The sequence below is a fragment of the Sceloporus undulatus genome, chromosome 1 (assembly GCF_019175285.1).
Source record: "Sceloporus undulatus isolate JIND9_A2432 ecotype Alabama chromosome 1, SceUnd_v1.1, whole genome shotgun sequence".
NCBI lineage: Eukaryota > Metazoa > Chordata > Lepidosauria > Squamata > Phrynosomatidae > Sceloporus > Sceloporus undulatus.
The window spans coordinates 374,327,983-374,350,198 of record NC_056522.1 but is presented as its reverse complement, the minus strand read 5'-3'; the positions used below and the strand labels follow the sequence as shown (position 1 = coordinate 374,350,198).

The window sequence follows — 22,216 nt, the reverse complement described above, 5'->3', positions numbered from 1 at the left end:
ACAAAAGGAACTAAGGTTTTAGGTGGGAAAGCAGCTCATAAGGCAGTTGGAGAGTGGAAGGGGCTACCTGCCTCTAATATCTCCAAAACGCTTCTAATATCTCCAGGAAGGTTCCAGAACTAACTGCGCAGGCACAGAATAACCCATTTGTGTGATTCGCAGAGACCACACATTTTACTGGATAACAACCCAAGATTGTTCACAAATACATCAATCCTGAGGTTCACTGAGGTGTTTTCATCCTGAGGAGGGCATTAAACCAGTTTTCTGTATCAGAGTGGGTGTGCTGAAGGCCTGCTTCTGGCATCTTTTCCAGATAACATGGCAAACTCCTGCAGGAGTCTTGGGAACATCCATGGCTTGCTGGCAAACGAACTGCTTTCCAGGAATGGAGTTCCAGACTCCATCCCTGGCACCTGAATCTTGAACATCAAGGCTGAGAAAAGAAATGTCACAGTTTACCAAATCAGACCTGCCTTCCCCAACCTAGCATCTGCCAGATGTCTCCTGCTCCATCCTTGCCAAAATAAGGACTTAACCGTAAAAGAGATGAAGTCCAATACATTTGGAGGGCACCAGGCCTCCAACAGGCTGTTAGACTGTGCTGCACAGGTATCTTAAACATGGTTCAGATACATCAGTCTCAAAGCAAGATCCTGACAGTATTTAATTTCACCGAGAATGGGTCAAGGAAAATTTACACAGCTTTTCTGCTGGAAAAACATGAGGGCAATTGTCCCACCCATCAGCACATTTAGCAATCATCCTCGGAGAAGGGCTTCAAATGTACGGATCACTATTCAACCTCACAACAACCCTGTATGATAGATCTTTTTTTTTACATTGAAAAAAGAAAGCATCCTGGGATCAAAGTACTGCACAGCTTAACTGGGCACAGGTCCCAAATCTCCATGCATGACTCCCTTTGCTCAGTCTTCTAGCTCCCCTTCCAAAAGATTGCATTTGTTGTTCTGTGCTTGTTAAAATATTCATCTGAACTCAGAAGTACAATTAAGTATCACTTTAAAGGTAACGTGGGACGGTTCAACACTCTTTAAAAACATGCTCAAACTCTTTTGCAGAGCTGCATGGATCGCTGGGCTGGTGTTGTTGTCTAAGGCACACCCATTATTATTAACTGTTTTGGGACACAAAAAGGAGTGGGGCTACGAAAACAAGCTATTATGGAATTTCCTCAACCAGGTTCATGTTTCTACAAGCAGCTACACTGGAGGGAACTGCCTGAAGTGTCAACCTTTATGGAACATTGAGCCATCATAAATCCATAGTAGTCAAGAGGGCAATTTAAAATATACTTTCTCCCTACAGATGTTAACAACTGCATTCTTATCTCAGAGCTGTGTGAAAGACACACAAGCATCAGCAAGAAAAAGGGAGCTTGCAGTCAGAACATCTGAAGTTGATTGACAGTGACAAAACTAAACAAGAACAGCTCAGTAAAGACAAATAATGAAAATAGTAATAAAGGAAATCACATTGCTTTGTTTTCAGAGACTGGTGCACACAAAATGGATATACAACCTTTTAAGAACCTAACTCTTGCCAAAGTTTACACAATCCCTAAAAACAGTAGTATTTAGTTACCAGTGCCACTATTTTTAAACTTCATTATATAGCATAAAATGGCTTTGCACCTTTGTTCAAAAATACAGACAAGAAAACCACTGACTATGCTCTTGTGCTTCACTGTTATGAGACTGGGGAAAATAAGCAACAGAAGTCAGCTTAGTTTTTTGTGGGTTTTGGGGCTTCTTGGAATGCAATATCCCTCTTAAAAAGTAACACACAGTGGACCCCCATCTTCTCATTCACTACAGCAGTATTTCCTGGGACTTTAAAAAGAGCTGTGTCATATTTTTCTCGAAATATGAATTGGAGCCAAAACCTACTGTCATGCTAAGAGCATGGGTTCTTTTGTTCTTTAGGCTTGAAAGAGCAAAGTATACCAGCAGTAAATTATATGCCGATTACTGAATACAGAGACATGGCAGAATTTCCTTAGCAGAGCCTAAGTGAAAGGAAACACTGTCTGGAGGTTTACAGGAGCCACTAATTTCTTATACTACACACTACTGGATCTCTCACTATAGATACCTGTAGTAAGATCTGCATAGAGTTTGAAGACTGTGCTACAGCATAGTGCCATTGCTACTGGGGGGAATGAAGGAGAGGGATTTGAGGTGTCCCGTAATGAAAGTTAAAACTTGTTTCAGTAGTGGAGAAAGCTTCATTTAACTGTCAAATACTTAAGTAACAGGAGTTAATTGTGACAGAAATTGCTAGAGCCAGATTTCTAAACAGAATTTTAAAGACACATAAAACCACAGCCAACTGTTGGCCATCTTTTGAGTATTCGCTGGAGCTATCTGTGTTGTTCACAAACGCACACAGAAACACCTTACACTGAAAATAAGAAAATAGATAACAGAGTCAACAACGTCTTCCACAAACACCTTTGAGAGCCGAATTCAAGAACATGCACATGCCCAGAAGAAAAGAATCAAATGTGTGTGTGTTGGGTTGTTGTTTTTTAAAAAGGACCAACCACTGCACTAAGCCCCTCACCCAAAGAAGTGCCATGGCTTAGCAAGATGACATCAGGAAGTCACAAAAGAGATATGATAATGGGCCCAACTAGAAAGAAAATAATGAAAGGTGTGCAGAAAGAATATTGAACTTAGCAAATGACATAACCCATCTCCCAAGGTGTTTGGGGCTATAAACCCTTTTCTTTGGACTAATATTTTATGTCAGATGCCTCAGACTGGAAATGACTGATCATAAGAACATTCTAAATAACTTTGTTGTCACTTGAGGGGAGGAAATCTAATTGGTGGCAGACATCCAGTTTGGAACAATCAGTTTAAAAAGATTTTAAGAGATACAGAAAGATCCCCAACTGTACTCTATGCTATTTACTGGAAAACATTTGCATTAGAATTGGCTTCCTACTCCATATGGAGATAGATCTTTACAATGCCTTGCTCCCCTCCCATCTATCTCAACCGATTCCCCAAAGTAAGTTTCTTTTAACTGTCTTTACAAGACTATCCTGAGGCACTGAGGTAACATCATGACTAGCAAGGAGCAAAATCAATATACAATAATACAGTGGTACCCCGGGATATGAATGTGCCGCCTTACGAAATTTCCGGGTTACGAAAAAAATCCATTTAAAAAACTGTTCCAGGTTACGAAGGTTATTTCGGGTTACGAAAAATTTTTTGGTGCTTTTCGGCGCTATTTCGCACGAAATCGCGGCTTTTCCCCATTAGCGCCTATGGCTTTTTCGCCTTACGAAGATTTTCAGGTTACGAAAGCGGCGGCGGAACGAATTAATTTCGTAACCCGGGGTACCCCTGTATACTTGGATATATTAGTGAAATGACCACAGTTCAAGGTCAGAACATGGACTTCAAATTTAGTATACAGACCTCTGAGGGGAAAAAACCCCACAAAACCATTCACCTGCATGGGGAGTGTTCAAACTGCATAATACATGAGCCAGATAGCAAGGATTTAAAAGACAAGCTAAAAAAAACCACACACACTGATTTATGAGTTGTACTTCTGTAGCTCTGAGTTGTATTCAAACAAAATGGGTTAAAAGGTTGCTCAGAAATCTTACTTATGGAGTCCATTGTTGCTGACTCCTTTGGGGGAATAATATGCAAAGAAAATACTAAATGGCTTTCAACTCACAACAAAGGAAGTCTTTGAGAAAAGTTCTTCCAGGTAGTTTCTGTGCAAGGAATGTCCTGGAGACTTGAAGGTGGACAACAGAAATGCTTTTGACATAAAGAGAGACCAGAAAAATACATCCAGAAGATGAAATACGGAAGCATGGCACATCCCTTAACTCCACATGCAAGGTTTCTTTCTGATTTTTTTCATTTTCTGACTTCAGCCTTTTTGGTGGTCATGCCCATCTGAGCATGGTTCCAAGTTCACAGAAGTATTTCATTTTTACAATCATGGCAAAGTAGCAGAGCTGTTATATGCTACTGACTATTTGAGATGATGGAACAGAAGATCTAACCTTGAGCTAGAGAAGTTAACGAATTGCAAAGATGGGAAACTAACCCAACTTAGAGCTAATGTCTTCAGATATGAAACACATCAGAAAAACTTTAGGCAGAAGTTTGCCAGAAGAGTCAGTGTTTCAGAGCAGTTTTCGAACAGCTTTAATTGGTTATTTCCAATAACACTCTTTAGAAGTTTTCTTTCTCACAGAAAAGTTCAGTGAAAACAGGAATAATGTCAACACTTCCAAAGGAGGTAAATTTTTAGCTCTTAGATTAATGTTGTTCTCCCCCAAAGCACACAAGCAGTCTTTGAGAAATCATCAAAAAGGTCCAGGATCATAAGAGAGAATGAGCCAGTCCAATGGATTCTTCCTTGACAAGCTCTAGAAGAGGATCCAGATTATTAACACTTGTAATGATGATGGTAGGGCAGTTACAGGTAAACATTCACAAATGAAAAAGAACCTAATTATGGAAACATTTCACACTTACACAGGGCCAATTTTTCAGCCCATAAATTCCTTTTTAAAATCTTCATTGGTATGGCATTGCGCCAGCCTGGAGAAAGGACTGAATAAACAAGGGCCTAAACTAGAAGACAAGAACATTTTTGGGGCCTTACAACCTGTGGAAGTAACAGCTATAGGAATCTAAGCTACATGTCTCTCTTATGGGATAGAAGGCAAGGAGCAGTCTGTTTTACAAGGCACTAGGATAAAAGTGTTTTGGAGATCATTGGCCCTATTTCCCAAACTAAGGAGTGGGGTAGGCAAGTTACCAAGTACAGGAGTTGACATAATGCTACAGAGTGAGTGAAACCTTTCCAAATAAAAGAAGTGGATGTTTAAACTTTAAACGCTGAACTTTTTAATACAGAAAATTGTATTAAACAGCAGCAAATATGTAAAAACAACATGCTCGATCACCCAATGGGCAATGGACACTGAAGAATGTTTAAAAAGATTAACTATAAACAATATTACATCCAAAGTAGCAACAGGCCAATTCAAGTATATACACAATATATTAAAATCATATAAATTATTTATCTACACAAAGGACACAAATACAGCAAAGAATTGCTGAGAATTTAACAGAAAGGAGACTCTCCCTGCCCCCCCCCCCATGCCTGGTTCACTTTGGATGAGCAATGAATTTTTGCCCTAGGAATCATTTTTAATTCAAACATGGAAAAACTAATAACTCTAATACCATGAGTACAGAAAAAAATATAACAGTATCCTAAACAAATGGAAACGCTAACACGGAAGAGATAGTGAAAGGTTCAGATAAGTCCCAATCTACTAATTTTCTGAGTGAGTAGTAATTATTGCCTTTCCAACCACTTCAATTCCTAGTTAGGAATTTTAAGTCACCCAGGTTATGAATGAATGTTGGGTACTGACATTTGAGGGTAAAAATAAAATAAAATACACTACTCAGACTATAAAGGGAAGGCCAGAGAACTGAGAAGTTAACAAACCATTTATCTTTCACTACTGAAAAACATTTGTACATTAAGGATAATATCAAAGAAGCAAGCTTAACAAAACAGCTCAATTATGGATTTCAATAGCTACGGAACATCTACACGTGAATTACTAGAAAGCTACCTGCAGATGGCTAAGACTCAAGAGTGCCTGAAACTGCCTATAAGATCAAGGCCAACATATGTATGCTCTGCAAAAACTGGACCAAAATCAGTCTCGAGAGGTGAGGGCAGCTAATTAAGTGACTGGATTTATAATGGATTGCTATATTTCTACTTGCCCACAGGTCCCAGGCATGCAAGGGGAACTGGAAAGAACACCCAATTAAAGACAGAAACTATTAAAATGGTACAAATGACCAGATATGTGTTTAAATAAATAAACAAAGCCTTATCACGTATTGTGCCTTATCAATAGATTGCTAAAAGGTACTTCCATTCATCACAAAGAGTCCAACACTATGTTACTTACGATGCTGTTGGGGGCACTTTTCTAAGGCTTCAGCCCATGTAATGTCATAACACCTAAAAAGGATGAAGCAAAACAGAAAAGGCTAACCTAATTAAGGACATCTGTGAAAGACTACATATTGGGAACATACATGCACAGGTGGGATGAAGCCACAGAAAGGTGGTACCATGGTGATATATGAAAACGCCCCCAGTTATTCATAAATTGGCCTTATATTGGACTTTGAAGAACAATTCTGTGACATGCTGAAACACAGGGCAGGATGATAGTATATTCACTGCCAGATAGCTCAACTGGCTTGGAAAGAAGTCAGAAGCAAATTCAGAAACTATTCTTTTTGCGCAACAAGAAACGTATCTTACAAATCTGTTGGACCAAACAAACCATATCTTGCAGCATTGCCACATTATGTTTCACAAACATTGATTTAAAAAGAAAAGAAACTGTGTTAAAAAGTCGTAACATGGGAAGTGACCAACAGAAAGCAACCCCCAAATTTCAAGTAATTGTGTCTTTTTTGGACAGCTGCATTACACCACACTGTAGAATTCCATGTTTGTGCTATTATTCATGAAGCTAACCTTTCATGTTCACAGCTTGTTTCACTCATGTATCTCGTGAACATTCACCTAGGTTTACCCACACATTCGGTACATCCTCTTTGAGAATGAACTATTCAAGTTAATTATATTGCAAATTAAAAAAAGAAAGAGAGAGGACAGACAAATTACATTCTGAATGCTCCTTTTAGGTTGAAAAAATATGTGTCTTAAAGGCTTGTCAAAGTTTAGAAGAAAAGCATTTCAGTTACAAAATCCAAGATTATAAAATCATTAAGACATTGGTTTTTGTTTTTTCTGATCTTACAAATATTACAAATATACTACAGTTTGACCAAGAAGTCATCAGGAACATGCTGCTGTCAAGCATGCAATGCCATTGATAACTGTTTGGTTCCAGGTATCAATGTACCTTCATACCCTATGGTAATCCCCCAACCCACCCAAAGCCCTCATTAATAACAATCCTATAAAAAGGGGGTAAAATCTGGAGTTAGTGGCAAATTCTTTATCTTCACAGTAAATTGTTAACAAAGTGAGCTTTATTGAAGTCATCTGTAAAATGACATCAGTCAACTGGACCCTGAAAAATAAGTTTGACGCAGTTCTGATCTCCAGACAGCTGAATAGCGCAGAAAGGACAGGCAGCATGGAACGCATGAGTACCGTGTGGCAGTGGGATCTGTGACCAGTATTTGGCAGACTTTTCTGAGCACACATGGCCACAGGGGGTGAAAGCGTAAGTTGGCGGACCAGCATCAACATAAAAGCCTGCCTCACACCCGAGCCAGAGAGGCACATAGGGACCAACGGTTCTGCACATGGGACACTCACGCTCATTGGCTTCTGTGTCACTGCGATGTCCCCAATTGTGATAGCCATGGACATGGCCACAGCTGAGGTAAGCCCATGGCTGTTTTTCTTCTACCACTTCTTTGCGGTTGATACTGGGAAATGCCAGTGTATTCAGCCCCACGGGGCACTGGGGCCTTGCAGCATTGATTTCTTGCCGGAGAGCCTCAATGTGTTTCTGAGTTGGTGTGTGAAATAAGCCATCTGCCGTTCTCCACAGGAGTGTGGCTCCACACAGATCAATGAGAGAACCATCTTGAAGGACGTTGGTTTCATTTTCTACCTAAAAAGGCAGGCACAGACATAAAGCCATTTGAGTGCTAATTAATTCTGAAGTGACCCTACACCACCCAAAGCAATGGGTGCCCCTCCTTTTAACTTTTTTGTGGATGTTTTGCCTCTTGTTTCCTGTGTCATCTTCACACAGTAATGCAGTTCAACTAATCCGGTGGGATAGCCAAGATTCTATAATGTAGCAAAAAAATCTTATGGTCCCTTAAAAGGCTAATGCACATTACTGTAACATAAAAGCCTATTTACAGATACATATAAGAGACCTCCCAAGGAACTCATAGAAGGACTGGATGCAAATTTACATAGTGATGCTAAAATGCAAGAGAGGAGCAAGGAGAACATTCAAAATTCACACCATTAAACTTATTAGGCCCTTTGGCCAGAATTCTTCAAGAAAGCACTATGCATTTCACGCTCACAACTAAAGCTTTTCTGAAACTTTAGATCCTTTGGCATGCAATTCATCAGTAACAAGTTCAGATTTAAATGAAGCAGAAAGGTTATACTGCAGACTCTCACAGACATGGTCAGAACCATCAATCACAGAAAACTGCAGGCTGGAAAGAATACAAAGCAGCACTTTCTGCCTAATGTTCAGAGAAGACATTTCTTTCTTTCTTTTTTTAAAATGCAAGGCAGACCCCCCTCCCCCCAATAAGGTCACAGGAAAGGACAGGATATTAAGCCACTATCAGCCTACTCTGTGACATACTACAAAGCCAAACCTATAGGAGCTCAACAAGACACATTTCACAGCACCATGGAAAAATCTGGCTTAAGTAACACATACCTTGGTAACATCCAGCTTAATTACTGTGATGTGGGCTGCCCTGGAATAACTACCAGTTGCAAAATAGAATGTAGCGATATTTCTAATTGGAACCTGCTACAGGGGACCCAGCATCCCATTATTATATCACTTTTATTGGCTTCCTATTTACTTCCAGGCCCAATTCAAAGTGTCAGTACTAAAAGTGTACTACTGCAAAATCCTAGGATCAGGATCTCTCAGGGGCTGCTTTCTCCATAATCACCACCTGCCTGCACTCTTGGACTGAAGCCTTGTTCTTTACCCCCTTGACCTCAGGAGGTTAAACACGTGAGAATGTATGACAAGCCCTTTTTAGCTTTTGCAACCAGACTTCAAAATCCACCCCCTCCAATCCATCTGGCTCTCTTCTTTATAGTTTTAAGATGCTTTTGTTTTGGAAAGCTTTAGAGGTAAAGGCTAAGTCCTTTGTTTGATGTCTTTGGGGGAGGGGAGCTTCTGCTTTATTCTTTAGACTCTTGTGGATGTATTTATTTTTTAATGGAGTCACTTTGTATGTTACCTTTAGCTAAATAACAGGCTAGAAATTGTTTAAAAAGAAACTTCTCATCATGAATTTGCAACTTACTAGCTTGCCTCTTTGCTGAGCTGATCTGGTTTCACGCAAAGTATACACATCACCACAAACTGAAATCTCTCTCCAGACACCAGGTTTAGATTCTTCAGTGAACCCTCCTTTAGGATGCATGACTAGAACCCCATTTGTTGTTAATCCATCCATGTGTCCATCAGGATTCTTCCATTTTGCTGCTTTTTCCTAGATGCCCCACAAGAAAGAAAGAAAAAAAGATAAAATTATCAACTTTTCCACATTTGGAAGTCCAAGTAGTCAAAGCATTGAAGATACCAACAACATATACAAATTTTCTGAAGAAGCATTACTAGCAATTTTGCCAAGAGATTTAGAGCAATGGTTCTTAACCTGTGGTCCATGGACTCCCACAGCACCATGATTTCCTCACAGGGCCCCCTGAGAAGGTATGAAGTTTGTGCAAAGCACCTCCTCCCTTTAGCAAAATCGCTGCAGGACAGGAATAAAATTGAAGACAGGCTGGCTGGCTGGCTGTGCTTGTGCATTGCCTGTCATGTGGATGCTCTGCTGCCCTTCCTTCTTTTCCATGAAAAAGACAGGACACCTAAAACTGTTGTTTTAGGTGTCCTGTCTTTACTTGAAGTAATACAAGGTGGGGGGAACACCTTTTCTTCCAAACTTTCTCTTCAAACAGTGACACCTCCAACAAAAACCCTTTGCATCTCCATCATGAGGCGGAAGCAACTACACCACCCTCAGGACTCTACCTCCCCCACTACCATCACCTGGACTGCTTCTACACCCCAGAACACTAGTTTCTAAACTCTATAACTTCCTCTTCCATACTAAAAGGGGGAAGAAAAGATAAAGACATTTCTTCACCAGCATACTGCTGCCATGCATGGGATTAGGTTTATGTGTATACCTTTCATGATGTACATATCTCCTGAAGCAAAATGTTGGTGTTTACAAAGCATTCACATGCACATTTCAGCACTAAAGGATCATCACAGGGGACAGATTAGAAAGGGGGACAAAACAGGGGGAAGACATTGGAGGAAAAGCATCCCAGCAAAACACCAACCCTTGAGAAAATACTGTGCTCCTAGAAGCCCACCTTTACAGTTGCTTGTGGAAAAAACACTTCAATCTCCTTTTGGTTCCCTCCTTTCCCCGAGATGGGATAAGAAGAGAGGGAAAGAAAGAATGGGCAGGTAATGAAGCAAGCAAAGGGTCTGGTAGCCCTCCTCAGCACTGATGTCAGGAGTTGGGAGTTTGGAGGAAAATGTTGGTGCCCTCCAGCCAAAACTCTGGGGTAACATTGTGATTTGCAGAGGATCTGGCATGCTAGGAGCTTGTTCTGTACTTGTGGACTCTCCCAGAGCACCAGAGCAGCTGTCCCAGAGTTTCAGTTGCCCCCGCCACACCTTTTCTTCAAAAAGTCAAAGCATGACTATAAGTAAAAACCATTTTCTTGGTATAAGTTACTATATAAACCATATTCCTGTTAGATGACAGAGGTCATTTCCTGACTTTTATGAAAAGTATGTTGACTTACCCCAAGAAATATATTTTTGGAAGAGTCAAATCCTGCTGCAAAGATTCTGGCTGTATACGGTGCATTCCTATCACAGACAATGCGGCATGCAAACCGGGAGATAGTGCTTTGGGTGATCTGAGTTTCATCACTGTTCTGGCTGCCAGAAATTGTATCTGTTACGACAAAATCTATGGGGCTCTCTGTCGATCTACCAACCTGAAAACATTAAAAACTTACTTTACAGAAATGTCTCAATTCAAACCCTTTGGGGCTATAAAACCTGTGCAGAGCACACAGTTAAGTATACAGACCAGGTCCAAGATCTTCAGGAAACGTGTATTCAGGTGTATGCAATGTGATTTACCAAACAGTTTTTAAACATGTTTTTTGTGACTATATAAAAACATGATTATGTGAAAAATCATGATTATAGCAAATTATTTGAAAAATATGGATATTCTAACTCCAGGTGCAGGCCTTTTTTTTTAAAATGAAAAATGTGATTTTATTAAAATCTATGGCCCAGCCCAATGTTTGGATGGCTAGTAACAAATGTGACTCCCAGTAGAACAAAACCCTCTGAGGAACAAAGCCATAGTGAGAGGGTACATCCCAAGCATTCCATGGGGTATTCCCAAGCATCTCCAACATACCCCTAATAGACACAACAATTCAAGATGATGATCCCAAAAGGGAAAATACTCAGATACAGTTCTCTCATAATTTTGAATATTAAATGATCCACCCACAAACTATTTTTCTGAGATCCTGAGTTACTGTTGAGGTATTTCACATATGAATATGATGCATTTCATGTATGGCCATATAAAACATTCCAGGACTCAACTTTCTGTAAAACAATTCCCTCTTCTATGGTGTGACCTGATTTCTTGTAGCATCGGCATGCCATCAACTACACATAAGAGGCATCAGAGGTATATTATTGCATGAAAGATATTACAAACGGATCAACTGGGAGAAACACTAGTGAGTAAAATAAAGGTAATAAGCACTGATTTATTGTCACAGCTTTTATATTTATCTTACCCTCAGAGAGACTAATATTACTTTTTGGACTGATGCCATAATGCAACTCAGTCAGTTTCCTATATACCAGCAAGGAATCAACAAGACTTGGTTCTTTGGCCATTTAAAGAGTCAAAAAGAAAACTACATCCGTGACAAATTAAACAACTTAACCCACGGACAGTTCTGAAATGGCTATCTGCTACTACTCTGACATTTGCTAACAAGATGCAGGGTTCCATCTGTAGTGCTATGCCATTTTAGTTCCTAAACTTTCCTTAAAGAATTGGTCTTAAACTACACATTGTTTCCTTGGATTTATTGTAAACTCAAAGTATTTGCTATGGAAGACAAACTAGTTAGGGGAAGCCTTCCTACTTTGTCCTATAATATGCCAATCAAGGACATCTATATGAAAAGGAAAATCCAATATTTGTACCTAATGAGGTGAGTCACCAAGAATGCACAGGAAACCTATGATTTTGTGAGCGACAGAAGCATTAACTTAGTAGGTACTTGAACAGACTCTTAGATGATTTAACACACTGTGTGTGTGTGAGAGAGGGGGGGTAGTGGCAAGTTATCTAAGCCTCAGATCTGGAACAGCAAAAATTGCAATAAATGATGATGCACAGGAGTCCAAAGAAGAATGAGAGACAATTTCTAACATGTTGTACATTAAAATGTTCCATATACATAGGTTAATTTAAAAAAATAAAATTTCTGTCTCTGTAAATGCCAGGTTAATAACTATCAGATACTGGATCTTTGCTCACTTTTCATTTCAAGTGGTTCCAATTATCTGTGCTCAATTATTCAGCCTTCTGTAGCTTGCAACACTGAAGAATTATTACTCACAAAGATCTACTTACTACTACAGTTCTTGTTGTTGTCAATTGTCAAGTTGACTCCGACTCATGACAACCCTATTACTGGATACCTCCAATCACTCTATCCTCAGTTGCCCTGCTTAGCTCCTACAGACTCAAGGTCATGGCTTCTCTGATTGAATCTATCTATCTTTAATGGGGTCTTTCCTCTTTTCCTATTGACCTCCACTCTACCAAGCATTATAGTCTTTTCTAGTGAGGCCTTCTCATGATATGGACAAAATATAACAACCTCAGTTTAGACTCATCAATTTGTCTTTTTAGCAGTCTGTGGTATTCTCAGAACTCTTCTCAAGCACCACATCTCACAGGAGTTATTATTTTCTATCTGCTTTCTTCACTGTCCAGCTTTCACAACCATATATAGAAATAGGAAATATGACAGCATGGACAATCCCAACTTTGATATTTAGCAATATATTTTTACACTTCAAGATCTTGTCTAGTTTGTTCATAGCTGCCTTTCCAGAAGTCCTAGTCTTCTGATTTCTTGACTGTAGTCTTTACTCTGATTGATGATTGGGCCCGAGTATGGAAAATCTTGGTTTATTTCAATCTCTTCATTGTCTAATTTAAAATGATGTAGATCATAAAATATCAAGGAAGAGGGGAGCAGAAGAGGATATTTGTGGTCCCCAAACTGTCTCCTAGCCTCAAAAGCATGGATAGCCTTGGTGACAGCACACACATCCCCCAGCTGAAAATACTGCTGCTGAATGCCAGGTCAGTGACAATGGCAAAACAGCTGCCATTCAGGACCTCATCCTGGAGGAACATGTTGACCTGGCCTGTATTACAGAGACCTGGTTGGATGAGGCTGGGTGTGTTAATCTCTCTCAGTTTTGCCCACTAGGATTCTCTGTGCAGCAGCAGGCAAAACCTGGGGGGTGAGGAGGTGGAGTTGCATTGGTCCATCGTGATTCCATCCCCCTGACCAGATGCCCCTTCACACAGTCTACAGGTTTCAAGTGTGTGTACCTAAAGGTGGGTAGTCAGGACAGAATAGGGATTCTGTTGGTGTACCACCCATCCCATTGCTCAATAGTCTCCCTTCCTGAGCTAATGTGGTACTATCTGTCCTTCTTTCATCAACCTGTTCACTTACTCACATGAATTATTAGTTGTTTAAGTCTACCAGTGAGATTTCAAATATAAGCGTGCATCTGATAATTTCAGATCCTCTGGGCAGCAACTACTTAGGGTTCCAGGGGCTAGGCTTACCTCCACCATGAGGAAGACATTTTCCATCGCCGCCCCGGCCCTTTGGAACACGCTGCCCACAGAGCTCCGCTCGGCCACCTCTCTGGCCCAATTTAGAAGGGATTTAAAAACCTTCCTATTCCACGCTGCATTCCCCGATTAAAGTCCTAATAGGCCTCCCTTCCTCTTCATGGGCAAGAAGACTGGCTAACGGGGTTTTTATTCTGTTTTTTATTATATTTATGTTTAATTTTTGATGTAGATTTTGTGTATTGTACTGTTTTTATCGTGTTGTTAACCGCCCTGATCTTTGGAAGGGCAGTATAAAAATAAAAATTTAATTAATTTAATTAATTAATTAATAACCAGGAGCCCTGGTGGTGCAGTGGTTAAATGACTGTACTGCAGCCACTCACTCAAAACCATAAGGTTGCGAGTTCAAGACCAGCAAAAGGGCTCAAGCTCGACTCAGGCTTGCATCCTTCCAAGGAGGTCGCTAAAATGAGTACCCAGACTGTTGGGGGCAAATTAGCTTACAGTTGTAAACCGCTTAGACACTGCTTAGGCGGTATGAAGCAGTATATAAATAAAGCTTGTTTGTTTTTTGTTTGTTTTATAACATTTTCATCCTCTTATGAATTTTGCATCTGCAAAATTAATAGGCACTGTCAGAAACCTGTACTGGATTTATGTAGTAGGTGTTTACTTGGATTCCAAAAGGCTCCAGGGTCCCTCATCAAATACTCCTTAACAAATTAAATAGTCAGGGGCTAAACTGAACTATTTAGGTTGGTTAAAACAAAAGAGAATTCAAAAGAATTTCAAAAGGATCCCTCCAAACAGTATTAAAATGCAAATGACTCAATATAAGCAAACATAAAATCATGCACAATAGAGAAAAGAAGAAAAATAAAAGAACTCAAAACTGCACGCATAAAGTGGCAGTGAATGACCAAGAAAGATTTCAAGAGTTGTGGTATGAAAATATTGTACTACCATGTACCTGTGCAAAGGTGAGGAATTCCAGCAGAACTAAAAAGAAAAAGAAATCTGCCTAAAGCCCTCCAACAAATCTTATAGAGTGACCACACTTAGAATACTGCATAAATACCGCTCACAACTCAAAAAGAAAATAAGAGCTAGAGAAGTGGAAATATTAAAATGTTTACGGCTTTTAGCTTACCCACCCCCTCAAAAAGGCAAATAAGGGGACACGATGGAGGTTTAAAATTATGCATACTGTGGGGAAGAATAAATAGGGAGAAGGTTTTCATTCCCTCTCACTTAATACTAGAGCACTGAGTCATGAACTACTGGTGAAAGATTGGAGATTCAGAGAAGACAGAAGGAAATACAACTTTACACCAATGCAGTTAAGCTGAAGTCACTACTGCAAGGTTAAATGATGGCATCTCATTTGATTGGCCATGGAACTGGAATAAAACAAATTCATGGAAAATCTTAAGCAGTACATTCGATGGCTATGTTGCTATGCCAGGAGTGGGGGTGGGGATACAACCTATATTTACACATCTGTAACTTTCTATATCCATCCTCCAGTAAATATACTATCAGAAAGATCTAGAACACATCATTAAATTAAAGTATAAATAATGCATCTACCACTATTTCCCACTGGGAGTGCTTTCAAAAGAACAAGAATGGAATGTCTCTGCTCTTTTGTGAAGTCGAAGGCTTTCATGGCTGACATCCAAAGTTTTTTGTGGGTTTTTTGGGCTATGTGGTCATGTTCCTGACATTTTGCCAGCATCTGTGGCTGGCATCTTCAGAGAAATTCAGAGATGCCAGACACAGATGCTGGTGAAACGTCAGGAAGAAATTCTTCTAGAACATGGACACATAGCCCAAAAAACCCACAAAAACTATTTCTGTTCTTTTGTCATCAACAAAACTCAGTGAGGAAGTTCATCAGCAGGATACACTAAGCAAAAAAGGAATTTCTAAGTTCAGTGAGGTGTAGGATGGTATAGAAAAGATGCAGTGTTCCTGTACAAAATGCTTCTAATACACTGACTGCTTCAAGTTTCCTGCATGAAAAATTCTTTAGAATCAGGAAGTGTTTTAGAAATGTGTGTGTGTGTGTGTGTGTACAATTTTTACATTGTTTTCATGTGTGTGTGTTGTTATACTGAAGATATAAATTTCTGCAATGCAACAGACAAGATTCAACTGTGCTGAGAATTATTCTTTCAATAATTTCAAAATGATCAGGATGTTTTAAGTTCGGGACTATATATGGAAACATTTCTAGGAAAAACATAGTAAGTACCCATAAGCAGCTGTTTTGCAGTACACTTACCTGAAACATATCTGTATCTTTATCATGGGTATATTCCACTACAACCGTCTGGTTTCTGGACAGGGTGTAGGAGATACTATGCTGCCCTTTACAGCTGATGGCCTGCCAAATAAAACAGTTCATGTTTCATTTAAGTAACACCTCAGTCAAGAAAAATAAAAAAAAACCCATAAGGCATTACTACAGCATTTGTAAATGGTATTATACACATGACCAAGTTCTCCAAATGCATGCTGCAATGTGATTATGCAAAGTATAGCTACTATTTCAGTTGTTTTTCTGGATCACAAGAAGAAACACAGACTCACTGCCAGGAAACGGAGAGCTTTGAAAGACAATCTACAATTTGTGCTTCAAAAACAAAGAACAAAACTCTTTTACGTCTTCTAACTTATTTCACAAAGGCAGGAGAAGGGCAAATGCAATGCTCCAAATTCAGCTCCATTATAATGTTTCTGCTTTTGTATGCTGCCACAAAATCTTCCTGAATCAAACTCCTCCTGCAATTCTGTTCTACAAGCTCAGTTTTCAACTCTTTTTTCACCTTTTGTGCCCCAGCGCTCCAACATGATTACTTGCTCTTATGATGGGTAGTTTTACTTTCTTCTCTACTACCCTCCTTCTAAAGATCAATTTGTTTCCACTCTATACTAAAACACCATGAAAACTGCAGGTTTAATATTCAAGGTTCACTATTTGTGTTTGTGTGTGTGTTTGTGTGCGTGCGCACCTATTTTTCAAATAACCCATTTTCATTGGCAAGAAAGAGAGAACATAACAAGTTGCTAATACAGTGACTTCATCAAGCACCAAATACTGCTTCTAAGTGGCTGTGCTTTCTAAGAGACAAGAATTTCTTGTTCTATTCCACACAGAGATTTTAAACACAAATTTTATTTTTTAAAAAACATAAAATTAAAACAAGTAAAGTGAAGTAACAGCAACTAATAAAGTCAACACTTTATGTAAGGCAGGTGGCGGGCTTTTATACCACAGTGTGCTCCTTTAAGCATCATTAACATCATTGCTTCGTGAAATACATGACAACTGCTGAATAATATCTTGTCAACTGATAAAACTAACCAGTTGAGACTCCTCTCACAATACAGAAAATAACATAAAGAATCCAGAGATATGCATCAAAGTCTGAGATAATCTACTAACAAGAATACAGTTTGAAGGCCACTTCTCAGTACCTAAATTCTGCTGATTTTCATTGGTGGGGGATCAGTGGTGGAAGTAAGATGAAAGAATATCAACCAATTACAGTGGTCCGTTCCGGACCTCCCTGCATATGACAAAAAATGTGGTACCTCAAGTCCTACTGATACCTATGGGCAAGTGCACTGTGGGCATGTGCACCATTTTAATTCCTCAGGCTTGCGCAGAAGCTTAAATCTGTATATGGTAAGCCCGCCTAAGGCGCAGGCATACTGTATCAGGTTCTTCATTGAGCTTTCCAAGAATATGGGCCATTTCACTGTTTTTATTTTGCAAGATGTGCTAAGTGTGCACTTAACAGTGCAAATGAAATGGAAAGTAGGAAAAATACTTGCATCATACCGCCATGTTTGTCAATCTCAGGACCGGTGGTGGCTCCCTACTGAGCAAACACACCATGACAAAAACAGCTGTAGAGTAACATGTGAACATTGGTTGTTTAGCAGCATACATGGCCTGGGTCCAGTCTACTTGAAGGAATGCCTCCTCCCATACAGTCCTTCCCGTGCTCTCCGATCCTCCGGGAAAAACTTCTTACAATCTAGAAAGACCAGACTGGCAGTGACCTCCCGGAGGTCCTTTTCTGTCACCGCTCCAAAAACCTGGAATGACCTGCCGGAAGAGATTCACCAATTATCCTCACTCGAGGCTTTTAAAAAGGCAACAAAAACCTTTCTCTTCCGGCAGGCCTTCCCCGATTGATAATGTCCAGAACCAACTGAATCCCCCTCCTTTTATTATTTTTCTTACTTGTGATTTGTTTTTAACTTTGATGTATTGTTGTGTATTTTTTAAACATTTTTTTACTGTTTAATTTTATAGTTGGGAGGGAGGGTTGGGTCAGGGTTTTGTGGGGCTTGTTGTTTTTATTATTGTATATTGTATTTTCTTTGTTGTTACCTGCCTCAATCCTCAATCGGAAGAGGTGGGATATAAATAAATAAATTATTATTATTATTATTATTATTATTATTAGAAATAGTCCCAAATGATAACGTAAATGAAAACAGAAATTCAGATTCTGAATAAAGGAGGACGCTTCAGCTTTGAGATAAACTCTCGACATAGACTGTTTTACAAAATTCATTGAGCATGTGTATCTATGAGTGAGGTACTATGCACAATACTACTTACATAAAGACACTGTGCTGAAATAGAGCAATATATACATCTGAAATTGCCCTAGTGATATGGCTTAAATTCAAGAAAGGACTCTTCCTTGATACTGTGTTGCTTGTTCTCAGCCACAGTTAACAAAGATCTGCTATCTGTATGTAACAGGAATAGGTGATCTGTGACCCTCAATATGTTGCAGTTGTTTGTTCTTAACTGCCCTGGAGTTGACCTCGATTCATGGCGACCCTGTGGATGAATCATCTCCAAGGCTCCCTATGCTCCACTGCTCTGCTGTCAGAACCAGGACTCAGGCACCAGACAGTTCTTGGCTACATAATCAAATAAAACGCCTGCACCTTGGGAAAGGGGATATAAGATGGGTGCCTGTTGGGACTGGGGGAGCTAGCAAAGGGGGAAAGAGAAGAATTGCCAGCTCCACACCCCAGGAAGAGGTTTGCCACCACTGTGCTTGCTTGCTGTTACTGCTATTACTGGCCTCACCTCATCAGGTGGACTTCTGTGAGACTGGTCCCTGTCAGAACCAGGACCCAGGCACCCAGCCACTTCCTGGCTGCATAGCCAAGGAGGAACACTGAGGTCCTGCAAATTCAAGCCCGTGATTTCCCTGACTAAGTCTAGCAATCTGGTGCACGGTCTTCCTCTCTTCCTTTGCACTTTTTTCCTTGACCTTTTTAGTAATTGTTCTATAGGTTTTCAGCTAGTGTCATCCACATATCTTATATGGTTGATATGCCTTCCTCTTATTTTCACTCTGTGTCCAAGTCTGCTTTTCTTACGATATTTTCAGCATACGAGCTGAACAAATAGGCTGATAAAATGCAGTCTTGCCTGACTCCCTTGACATTCTGATTTTCCATATTTTGTTTTAACAGTGGCCTCTTGTCATAAGTATAGATTTGTCATCAGGACTATCAAATGCAGTGGCACTCCTATATGTGAACTCCATAGCTTTTTGTGATCCATGCAGTCAAAGGCTTTGCTATAGTCTATAAAACACATGTTGTTTTTCTTTTGAATTTAGAATTCCTTGGTGCACTCCATTGGCCATTGTATATTTGTGATGTGGCCCTAGTGCCTCTTCCTTTCCTGAACCCCGATTTCACCTCTGGGATTTCTCTTCCATGTATCAGTGTCAGTGTCTCCTTTTTTGTGGATGGGGATATTGAACATTCCCAGGCTGTTGGCCACCTTTTTGTTTTCTATATTTGTTAGAATATTTTAGTTAACTGTAGAGTTGATTCTGTCTGTGTGGAGTGTGGCAATTCAATTATAATATCACCTGTTCCTGATGATTTATTCTTCACAAGTTCTCTTATTGCAGCTCCCATTTTGCTTTCTAGAATCTGCAGTTCATCTTTGTTTGATTCTTCATTCTATGTGTCATTCACTTTTTTATCTCTTATACAGCTCTTCTGTGCATTGCACAGAATTGGATTACAACTCCTATTACCTTTCACCATTAACTATGGCTTTAGGGCTGACAGGAGTTACAACCAAACAACGTCTAGAGGTACAAGTGCTCCCCAACATAGTAATTATTTGCTTCAAATATATGTAATCATGAATCTGGCATAGGAGTCTGATTCAATGAAGTTCCTTTCATTTCATTTCTTCCCCACGCTTTTATACAGTCTTTCATATTTAAGATTGTAAATTAAATTTGGGATCATTAACATGAATGACCACTGTTCCAATAAAATTTGGCTCATTTTTCTTTAGAAAACCAAATTGGGCAAGATGTTCCCAATAAGACTTTTTAAAGCTCTGCTGCCTATATTACTAGAGTAAAGTAATACCTTGTGAGAAGACCATGACAACTTTTAACAAAAATCTAGCTGATGTATGAGTTGACATTTTAAGATCTGGTGAAAATTTCACATTTCCAATTAATTTTATATATGATGTATTATGTTGTATACTCTTATAATATATCACCACACTTTAAACTTTACTTCTTAAATGAACATTTGGTTTCTGTTAACAATAAGAAATCTGTGAATACTATTTTTAAAAGCTTTTATACACCAGGTGTTTTAAGGGTCCATTCACTTGGAATGTCCTTTAGAACAAAGGCACAGATTCATTACTAATTATTGCTACCAGATGTTGGTTTTCAACTGGTCATTATGTTTAATAGATGAGAAAGCTTGGGAAAATTGGAATAGCAAGGAACTGCATTTTGAACAGAAAGTTACTTCATAAATTAAATACCTTTATGATTTGCAGATCAATTTACAGCTCCTTTATTTGAAACAACCATACATTTGTGTCAAAGTCTATTGATTCTGGGTTGTTGTCTTGCCCTATTTTTGAAATGGTATAGATGCCTTCCACATAATGTGCTGCTTTTAAATCAAAGAACAGATAGTTTGTATTGCAAAATGAACTTAATTTACTATTTGATATTCCAAATGAAAGACAGTAAAATCATCCAGGAGAAAAACTTCATAGCATTCAATTTAATGAACAAGGATTTCTCATATGTCATCCTTCTAAATAAACCCTATTTTTTCCAGAGTGGGTTAGACCTTTCCCAATGAAAATCAAGACTGCTGTTTTTTGTTTTGTTTGGTGCAGTAACCTCAATTCTAGTTCTCATTAAGGTGGTAAGCCTGTGTCTGGTCTGCACCACTTGTACAGGCCAGCCATTTTGTAAGTGGAGAAAATAGTCTGTAGTTGCTTACATCTTTTTTATATAAACAAGTCTTACAATTTACTATTGAAATAAGAATTGATAATGATGAAGGGTAGTACATAAATATTATTAATAAATAAATAATTGCTACAATGTGATGCTGCAGAAGAGTGCTGTGGATGGCCAAAAAGACAAACAGATTGGTCCTAGAACAATTTAAGTCTGAAATCTCCCTGGAAGCCAAATGACTAAATCGAGGCTGTCGTACTTTGATCACACCATGATGCTAGGAAAAACAATGATGCTAGGGAATACAGTGGAGCAGTAGAAAGAGACGAAGACCACATGCCAGATAGACAGACCATGGGCCTGAGCCTACAGGACCTGAGCAGAGAGACAGAGGATAGAGGGGCTTGGAGACACCACAGGTTTGCCATGGGTCAAGGCTGACTTGAAGGCAGCTAACAACAAACAAAATTGCATCCTGTACTTGTACTTTGTATACAGAAGTAGCACAAGATGTATTTGTTTGCCTAACCTTGTTAACGACTGGACAATTTTAGCACATTTGCTTGTTTTAAAAACTCAGTCCTTTTCTTTTTCTCCCCCCCCCCCCAAAATTCTCAAGGTATATTACATAGTCTTAATCTATTTTCTAAATCTAATGTAACGTAAGGTATTTGGATATTTTTAGTTTGAGACAGGCATTAACTAAAGCCTTTGTATCTTATATTCACCCACATTATGTTTTCCCTAGAGGTTGTCCCCCAAGCCTGAATATCCAAGAACAAGGTTCTTCAACTGCATCAGCAACATTAGAGGCTCAGCAGTGACATCCCTTTTAGTGCCATGGGGTAACATGAGGAGCATGTGGGCACTTCTGAGGAGCTTACAGTGCAGCTCTTCCATGTAACAATGACACAACTGATTTAACACTGACACAGGGGCAGAGGCTGGCATGGCCTCCTTCCAAATACAGCTGTATTTCTCATGTTACTCTGGTGGCACTTGGAAGAATGGTGATCCCAGGCCAGCAAGGAAATCCAAGAACTCAGCTTATCCTGTGCAAACTTGAGGTACAAACACAGAATTTATGTCAAGCTGATGCATAAAAGGTCTGATTCACATGTTTAGTAACACAAGATTTGTGGTGGGGGGAAAAGGAAGATCTGT

General features: G+C 39.4%; 1 protein-coding gene across 1 annotated transcript in view; it reads right to left on the bottom strand.

Annotated features, from left to right (window-relative positions):
• Window positions 1-7,091: 7,091 nt before the first annotated feature.
• Window positions 7,092-22,216, bottom strand: part of PELI2 (pellino E3 ubiquitin protein ligase family member 2) — a 101,824-nt gene continuing 86,699 nt past the window's right edge. Inside the window, exons 3-6 of the mRNA XM_042461547.1 lie at window positions 16,051-16,152; window positions 10,633-10,830; window positions 9,111-9,299; window positions 7,092-7,702 (exon numbers count right to left, since the gene is read on the bottom strand). Of these exons, the coding sequence (XP_042317481.1) occupies window positions 7,136-7,702; window positions 9,111-9,299; window positions 10,633-10,830; window positions 16,051-16,152 (1,056 nt within the window). The 3' untranslated portion in view covers window positions 7,092-7,135. The remainder of the gene's footprint in view (window positions 7,703-9,110; window positions 9,300-10,632; window positions 10,831-16,050; window positions 16,153-22,216) is intronic.